Source organism: Elephantulus edwardii, unplaced genomic scaffold (assembly GCF_000299155.1).
Source record: "Elephantulus edwardii isolate Elephantulus edwardi_28Jun2011 unplaced genomic scaffold, EleEdw1.0 scaffold00329, whole genome shotgun sequence".
NCBI lineage: Eukaryota > Metazoa > Chordata > Mammalia > Macroscelidea > Macroscelididae > Elephantulus > Elephantulus edwardii.
Window position 1 is genome coordinate 1,604,823 of NW_006400079.1, and position 9,540 is coordinate 1,614,362.

The following is a 9,540-nucleotide window of genomic DNA, read 5'->3' on the forward strand; positions in this document are numbered from 1 at the left end:
TTTTTTTTTTTCATGATAGCAAAGAGCTGGAAACAACTCAAGTGCCCATCAACAAATGAATGGATAGAGAAGCTCTGGTATATTCACAGAATGGAATACTATGCTGCATTGAAAAACAAGGAACTCATGATATATTATGCAAAATGGGTGACCCTGGAGGACATTATGCTGAGTGAAATATCTCGGTCAAAAAGGACAAATATTGCATAGGGTCACTGATGTAAAACAGGACTGACATCGGGGTTGAGAGAATACAGAAAAGGAGGGGGATGAATGATGTATATTGCATTGAAACAGAGGAGGGATAGAACTATTTAAAAGGGACATATGAATGGGTATTCTTGTCATTACAGAAGTCCAGAGCGAAGGCTGCATAGTGGAGTGGGCTTGAGGGGAGGGATTGCATAACAATGAAGGTGGTTTTCTTTTTCTTTTCAAAAAGAAGAGTGAGTTGGAGGGTGGGGAGGAATGGTAGGGAGAAAAGTGCAACAATGCATAACTGGAAACCCTTAGTCTCTGTAAACTTTCATTAAAATTAATTTTAAAAATACGTAAAAAAACAAAGGTTTTTAAGTCATCTGAGGTTCCTGATTTCATAATGTAGATGAGGACACAGATATTTTAAAACCAGGTGAAAAAACACTACAGGTTTATAAAGGCAATAGAACTGACAGATTATCCCAGGTAACTAGCTTTTTTATATTTTTTAAAGTAATTTAGGTTCAAAATTCTGCAAACGAGGAAGCCACATTCTTCATCACTGTAGAAGTTAATTAAAAATTAAAAAATCATGATATGTAGATAGCATTTAAATAAATACGACAAGAAATTGCTAAAAGTCCTTGCAGTGTAAATTGATAAATATCCAGTCACAAAGTTGGTTGGTTGAACCCAATCCGAGGCTCCATGTGAAAGAGACCCGATGATTCACTTCACACAGCTAAGGAAAAACAAAACAAAACAAAACAAAACAAAACAACAACACATTTGGGCAGTTTTATTCCGTCACATGGGGTGTCTAAGAGTCTCAATTGACTCTGTGGCCTTAATAGCAATACTAAGAGAAGTATAATTCTCATAAACTTTTAAAAGTCAATTACCATAATATTTTAAAGATGAGTAAAAATGGAATTCTTTTCTATATATGCAAATTAGCTAATAAAACAAAACAAAACCCCTTTATTAGCCTCATTTTCAAAGAGAATTTTTTAAGAATGCTAATATTTATAATTTTAGCATTAATTTTTAGACTAAGTAATATTAATTTTTTTAAAAAACTATATTCAGAAAACCTACATAAAGTATAATTTAAACATAGACATATCCCCCAAACAATGTTGATATGCAATACTACAATTAGTACAGGTTTAGGGGTTTTTTTACAAAACTAATTCCATTTTTAATTAGTTTCCTACTTGTGATAAAATATATGATAACCCCACGTGTGTTTAAGTAGAATTGTGGCCCATAGTGTTTTCAAAGGCTGACTTTGTAGAAGGGGTTCATGGGGATCTCCATCTGAGATATTTCTAGGGTCAACTCATGCCTCTAAATCATTTGTATTTCTTTTTAACTGTAATATTAATGAAAGTTTACAGAAAGGTTTGCTTTTCATTCATTCATTGTTGTACATTTCCCTCTCTCTTCCCTGTTCCCCAGATCCCTTTGTAATCCAACTCTTGTTCTAGGTTATTGTCATACATATATTGCCTAATCAGACTTTTCTTTCAAACAATCCTTCCCTTCATCTGTTCCAATGAAGTGTTTCTTATCTATCCACTAGTCTCTCTCAAATCTCCCATGTCAGTTTTATTTTATAACATAGGTTTTATACAGCCTTGTAAGTCCTATTTTATAGAGATGGTATTATACAACATTTTACCTTTTTTAACTGAGATATTTCTCTCAGCATATCTTCGAGATTTATTCATGTTGTTATTTTCAATGCTGTGTAATATTTCATTGCATAAATGTACCATAGACTATAAAATTCATCAGAGAAAATCGAGCAACAACTCTAAAAGTTCTAAACTACAACACAAACAGACTGCCAAGAACAATGAAATGCCTACAACCAGGAAAGAGCAAAATAAATGAATGGGACCTTTTAAGAATCAAATCAGACGCACACCAAAACACTTCTCCAACAGAGTAGAAAGAAAAACTATAGACTGGGGAAAATATTTTTGCCAGTGACATATCTGATAAAGGATTTGTATCTAAAATTTACAAACTATGTCAGCAATTCAAAACAAGGAAAAAGGTCAACAACCCAAAAACTAAACAGAAACATAATATGAACAGAAATTTCACCAAAGAAGAAATTCAGATGACCAAAAAGATCATTAAGAAATGTTCAAAATCCCTAGCTATCAGAGAGATGCAAATCCAAACAACTATAAGAATCATCTCACCCCAGCACTAATAGCAAATTTCAACAAAACAGCAAACAACAAATGGTGGCAAGATTATGGAGAGGTTCAACTCTTAGTCAATGCTGGTGGGAATGTAAAACGGTATAAGCACTATGGAAGGTGGTGTGGTGCTTTCTAAAGAAGTTGGAAATAGAAGTACCATTTGACTTAGCCATTCCACTCCTGGGAATATGCCCTACGGAAAGCAGAATAGCAACAAAAACAGATATATGCATGCACACGCATGTTTACTGCTGCATTATTCACACGAGCAAAGAAATGGAAGCAAACCAAGTGCCCATCAACAAACCAATTGATCGAAAAACTATGATTCATTCACACAATGGGATATTGCACAATATTGAAAAACAATGAACTTGTAAAACATTGCATGACATAGGTAAGCCTGGAGGACATTAGCCTGAGTGAAATATCGCAGTTACAAAAGAACAAATACTGAATAACACCACTGTTATAAAATAGGACTGATACAGGGAGTTGGAAAGAGAATAAGGAAAGAACTAATGAGGACAGGAGTGGTCTGAAAGGAATATATGATTAGATATTATATTTAGGACAACAATCTTTAATAAGAGATGCATTGCAAACTGGACTAAGGAAGGAAGCAGAGAGGGGAAGGGAAGAAAATGTACAAGAATGAATAAATAAAAATAATTTAAAAACAAAAAAAACCCAACAATGGTATCTTGTCTCATCCCAGCAACAATAGTGACATTCAGTAGGGTAGCAAATAGCAAATGCTAAGGAGATTGTGTACAGATTGGAACTCTTATTCATTGCTGCTGTTGCTGTTGTTGTTAGGTGCCATTGAACTGAGTAGGACTCATATGGACCCTGTATGAATATCCATTCTGAAACTGGCCCTATCATGTGCCATCTTTATCATCCCTGAGATACTAGAACCCATCGCTGAAGTCATAGTGTCAACCCATCCCACTGCGAGTCTTCCTCTCCTTCGCTAACCCTCTACCTCCCAATCATGATGTCTCTTTCTAAGGAATAGCCTGGCCTAACTACATGTCCAAAGCATGAAAGACGAAGCTTGGTTGTCCTTGCCTCCAAGGAAGAGACTGGCCGTATCCTTTCTAGAATATATCTAGTGGGAATGCAAAATCATAAATCATTATGGAAGGCCATCTGGTTCTTTCTCAAAAAGTTGGAAATAGACATCCCATTTGATCCAGGTATCCCACTACTGGGAATATATCCTAAAGAAAGAAGAGATGTGACTTAAACAGAGGTATGGACTCTCATGTTTATCTCGATGTCATCCACAGTAGGGAATAGATGAAAGCAGCCTAACTGCCCATCAACAAATGAGTGAATGAAAACACCTCGAAGTTTTTAACTAGCAGATGAAGGTGTTTGCATTGGCTCAGAAACCAACATGTTTGCTCTATCTAGGGAAGCATGATAATTTATAAGGATTTGACCAAATGCATACGTTTAGCTCAAATGTATGTACAAAATGTATTAAAACATAAAATAAGACATTTAAATGAATTTAAGTAGACTATTTCAAATTCTCGATCTGACTCATAACTGACCCTCCAGTGAGTTATCCTAAGAAGTAAATCACGTAGAAGGAAATGGACCATTTTTTCCCTTAGGAGCAGTGTTGGACTGAGCCACCAGAGAGATGTCATCTTTATGTTAGAAGTATAATTTCCTATGGACTATGCCACAAAAAAACACCTTCTTCACAATCTACATGGATTTTTTTTTAAGTACCAACCTAATATTATACTGTAGAAATATCTCTGAAAACATGGAGTTGTTCTGAGTGTTGAAAATAAGTAAAAAGGGCTGACCTTGGAGGTTAAGGAGAAGCTAAGAAAAGAAGGGTAATACAAATCTGGAAAAAAATCCAGATTTCAACATTCCCGCTCCCCCCCCCCCCCGCCCCCGGACCTACTTACAATTCTTAACTTTTACTTCCTGCATCCTTATAAACAATAATTTTTGTAATGTTAAATATTTTGAGCTGTGATGCTGGAGAAGAGTATTGAGGGTACCATGGACTGCTAGGAAAACATTCATCCTGGAAAGGGTTAAACTGGGCGGTTCCTTGGAGGCAAGGATTCTGAGGCTTCGTCTGACATACTTTGGACATGTTGTAAGGAGGGACGGGCCCTTGGAGAGGGACATCATGCTTGGGAGGGTGGAGGGACATCGCAAGAGGGGAAGACCCTCTATGAGGTGGATTGATTCAGTGACTGGGGTAATCGGGATGGGTGTGTCAGAGGCAGTGCGATTGACCCAGGATAGAGCAGGGTTTAGGGCTGTTGTACTTAGGGTCGCTGTGAGTCGCAAGCCACTCTACTGCACATAACAACAACAACAACAACAATGTTTAAAAGTTCTGTTTTAGGTTGATTTAATTATAAAACAGGGCCTCTGTGAAGGTAAAAATCAAAGTAGTCAAAGAAAATAATTTCTCTTACTCTGCTGTCATAACAACAGCGTCTAGTCTGTTTGCTGTCCATCTATTCAGTGAATCATAAGGCGACTGCTCTGAAAAAGAAAGAAAAAAAAGTTGCTGAGTAAAAGGTAACACAAACAGTACTTGAAGCTATAGAGTTGCAAACAAATATTTGTATTACATGTTTTTGTTAGGTGCCGTCCAGTCTCTTACGATTCATAGTGACCATATGAGGAACAGATCTGAACCTGGCCCAATCCTGTGCCATTTTCACAATATCTGAACTCATTGAAGCAGTTTCTATGTCAATCCACCCAATCGGGGGTCTTCCTCTCTTTCACCATCCACCTTTCCAAGCACAATGTCACTGTGCAAGGAAGAACCTTTCCTGGGAGTATGTCCAAAGTATATGAGGCTAAATTCAATCATCTTTACCTCCAAGGAGCACTACTCTGATTGCACCTTCTCCAAGATGTATCTGTTCTTTTGACACTACTCTTCCCCAACACCACAGCTCAAAGGCACCAATTCTTTCTCTGCCATCTTTATTCATTGTCCAGCTCTCAGATACATAGCAAGTGATTTCAACCAGATCTACCTTAGTCTTCAAACTGACATCATTGCTCCTCAACAATTTGGAGAGATCTTTGAGTGCAGATTTTCTCAGTGCAATATGTCGCTTGATCTCCTGACTGCTGCTACCAAATATATTGATTGTAAGTCCATGTAAGATGCATTCATTGGCAATACCAATCTCTCGGCAACATTATCCTTAGGGAATTATGCTAATAACTCCAAAAGTGACCCTTCCTGGGCAGTTCAAATCCACCAGGCACTTTGCAGGACAAAAATGGGCAATCTTGTTCCATGTAAAGTCTCAAAAACCCATTGAAAAGTCAATTTCAACTCATTCATAATGAATTTGAGTTTTATTTCTAGTCAGAGAAACTTGAATCAACATGATCTACTCTACCATTCATGGCACTCCCATCTTAAAAAGATAACTGCTGATGGATGTCTTAGGAAGGAAGCTAGGTTCTAAATTTCTTTTGTCTTTTTCTGTCTGCAAAGAATCCTGACAGTGCAGTGTATTGCTAGCTAGGTTATTAACTGAAAGTATGGCAGTTCAAACCCACCAAACTCTGTGGAAGAAAGTTGAGACAGTCTCCACTATACAGATTGTAACCTCAGCAACCTGATGGCGTGTCAGATTGAGTCAGAATCTATTCTAAGGCAGTGAGTTTATACAAACAAAAAATTAAGATATTGGGTTGGAAGAAGAATGTTCCCTTTTTGTTTATGTCTTTGTTTTCTAAATAACCCTTGCTTAGTCGTAATGAGTCTGAAGTGTCTCTTGTTCCTTCAGCTGCGCATGTCTAATTAGCAGTTATCTCAGAAATTGTGTCAGAGGAGGAGACAGAGCACTGGATGTTACGTAGCATGCACAAAAATGGTGAAGATAATAGGCTGGAAATAAGTACTTGTAAAGTCAAAAACAAAAAAAAGAGGATCGGAAAAGAATCTTGGAGAACCAAAATATTTTAAAAGCATAACTATGAAGAATTCACTGTCTCCCTTGTTTGATTATTTTAGTAAGAGATTGAGTTGTTGTCGTCGTTGTCATGTGCTGTCAAGTCAGAAGCAAATCACAGCTGACCCTCCAGTGCATTTTCAGAGCCTGTAAATCCCAAGGGAGAAGATTGTCTATCATTCTCCAGTGGAGTAACTAGTGGATTCAAACCTCTTGCCTTTTGGATTGGCAGCTCAACTTCTTACCGCTCACCAGAACACCAAAGATGAAATTGTCATTAAGTGATGTCAACAGCGACAACAGAAAAACAACAGAACTTAACTCTGCCCTGTCTTGTGCCATTCTTATCATCTCTGACATACTTAAGTCCACTGAAAATGTGCAGCCAGGGTTTTCTTTAAAGGCAAGACTAGTGAAACTTCATCTCACAGACTACAAGTCCTAGTGACCCTATGAATAATGAAGCTGAACTTTGCCCTCTCCCAGGTCAACGTCATCATCTCTGACACACTTGACCCCATTGGGAAAGGCACTGTGTAAATCTATTTCATCAAGGATTTTCCTCTCTTGCATTGGCCTGTTGCACTTTGGAGAATGATGTGCTTCTCTAAGAACTGGTCCTCAGGACAACATGCCAAAGCATGTTAAACAGAGTTTGACCATTCTTGCATCTAACAAGCACCCTAGCTTCTCCAGGAAAGACATACTCGTTCTCTTCGCAGTCCATGAGAGATTCAACAATCTTCCCTAGCACCACAACTCAAAAGCATCAATTCTTCTATCATCCTTTCAAATGCATAGCAAGTGCTTGAGAAGACCATGGTTAGATCAGGAGCAACTTAGTCTTTAGATTGATATAGTTGATCTTTAACACTCTGGAGGCATCCTTGACAGCAGATTTTCCCAATGTGACTCATATTTTTTTAAATTATTTTTACTGCTAATGATAATGGTGTTCAAGATTTGGGGTTCAAGAAAGATGAAATCACTGATAGAATGAGAATGTAAAATAGTAAGATACGAGTCATATCGTCCCAATAAAGGTAGCAAAACAAATTTTGTCAAAAAGTAGAGACACCTTTTCCTTGAAGTATATGGAAAAAATGGATAGACATTTTGTACAGTGATTAAATCAATAGCAGGACGTGTTTTGGACAAAGGTGATTGAGCAGAGGATATGAGAGACATAATTTAGAGAACATGAAGTTCTTCCATTTTCCCTCAAATAGCAGAGAAACAACACAGAGAACCAATTAATTTCTAATAATGAGATGATGTTCTTTGGCCTTGAAAAAAGGCTTTCTGTTTTTACAGTGAACGTCTTAAAACCCATCCTAACAATATAACCAGCCTTCGGAGTAATACACTTCAGAAATATCGGCTGATAACATCCAATATATAATTAGTAAAAGCCATACTGAGGGTGTGGTACAATAACGTCTTCTTTGGTATGGTTGATTCAGAGGTAAATTTTAGAATGATTTGGAAATTAGCTTCTCTAAAGAAAGATAGGCCATCCTTCTGTGTCATTTACAGCCTCTGAAAACCTGCAGGAGGGTTAGTTATGAGTTGCTTCGGACTTTATGACAGTGAGTTCACACTTTTTGTTTATGTGTGTGTGGTTGGTTTGTTTTTGTTTCTTTAGTTTCCTCTAATATTTACAGGGAGCTCTGGTGACTTAGTGGTAAGTAACTGTACTGTCAACGCAAAGGTATGTGATTCAAATCCACCAACCGTTCTGCAGGACAAAGATGGGCAATCTCCTCTCATGTAATTTACTGCCTCCTAAAACCCACTAAGGGTCAGCTGTGGGTTGGCTCCTATTCAGTCGTACAGAATAACACCACCACAAAATTTCAAGTTATAACTACTTGGCATATAAATATGTACATTTATACAAAATGTTGGCTCTATAAAAACATACAAGCAGTAATACATTTTTTTCATGAGATGATGAACTTACTGAAACTTCCAAAACAAAAAGCACCACCATGAAAATAAATGACAGCTCGTCTTAGGGATTCAGACTTCCTCTTTGGCAAGTACAAGCGTACGGGAATGTCATTAAATGTGGTATCTGTCACCATGACATATTCGTCTGAAAGTGGCTCAGTGTAATCCAGCATGATTACCATGGAAAGCAAGTCTTCAAGTTTCATAAAACCTGTACATTCAATGAGCAAACCCTTGGACAAAACAAAAGGGGGGGGATAAACAAAACTTGGTCTTTAAATAGTCCCAAATTCATATAAAGAGAAAATAGGAAGAAAAAGGTGAGACACGAGCAAGGTAAAAGAAATAGAACATTTATTAAAATATTCCCCAGTAATTTTTTTGTAGATATACGGCATAACCTACTAACTGTTAAAAGCTCTCAATATTTAATATTTTAGACAACAGTTTAATCAAAGTGTGCTATAGCCAAGATTAAATGTGGCTTTTCCAGTCATTGGCTTTGGCTTCCACCACATGCCGGGTAAGACTATACACATGTGAGGTGTTTCTAAACCCACTAAGGGGACTGGCTGGCTTAATACCTTTTATAAGAAACATGTGAATAAGGTGTATAGATTAATAACTACAGTGATTAACAGTTAATGGATCAATCATACCATCCTGCTAGGCTTACTTTGAGTAAATTGGAAGACAGAAAAAGGAATCTCATCGCTTTCAAGAAGGAAGGAGCAGAGAATGCAGTGCATCATTTGGGCAAGGAGTTTCTGGCCAGGATGGAATTAGATGCAGGCTGAGATACTGCAGAAGCACCTGAGAGATGGCGGAGAATCAAAGAATGGCATGAGACAGAGCTGAACTAAAACAACTGGCACATGAAGAGTAGGGTGCGGTTAGGGAGTACAAGGGAGCTCCCATCATTGGCAGAACTAAAATAAGTTAGTGGCACAACCTTGCAAGACAGGGTCCCAGAGCTGCAAGGCTGAAGGTTAGAGGGAGGTTTCCCTGGGTGAATGCTGATAAAGAAGCTGTCCTGACTAAAGAATTGTATTTTGATTAAGTCTGACTTGAATTGTCACCTGTGACTTGACTACTCAATCTGTGACTTGCCTACTACACCTGTGACTTATCTAATTGTGAGTAGTTCTTTTTCTGAGTTCAATAGTGTGTGTGTGTGTGTGTGTGTGTGTGTGTGTGTG

General features: G+C 37.7%; 1 protein-coding gene across 1 annotated transcript in view; it reads right to left on the bottom strand.

The window, feature by feature from the left end:
- AADACL2 (arylacetamide deacetylase-like 2) overlaps positions 1–9,540 on the bottom strand; it is a 29,759-nt gene that overhangs the window by 11,309 nt on the left and 8,910 nt on the right. The window contains exons 2-3 of the mRNA XM_006901551.1: positions 8,352–8,574; positions 4,880–4,949 (exon numbers count right to left, since the gene is read on the bottom strand). Of these exons, the coding sequence (XP_006901613.1) occupies positions 4,880–4,949; positions 8,352–8,574 (293 nt within the window). The remainder of the gene's footprint in view (positions 1–4,879; positions 4,950–8,351; positions 8,575–9,540) is intronic.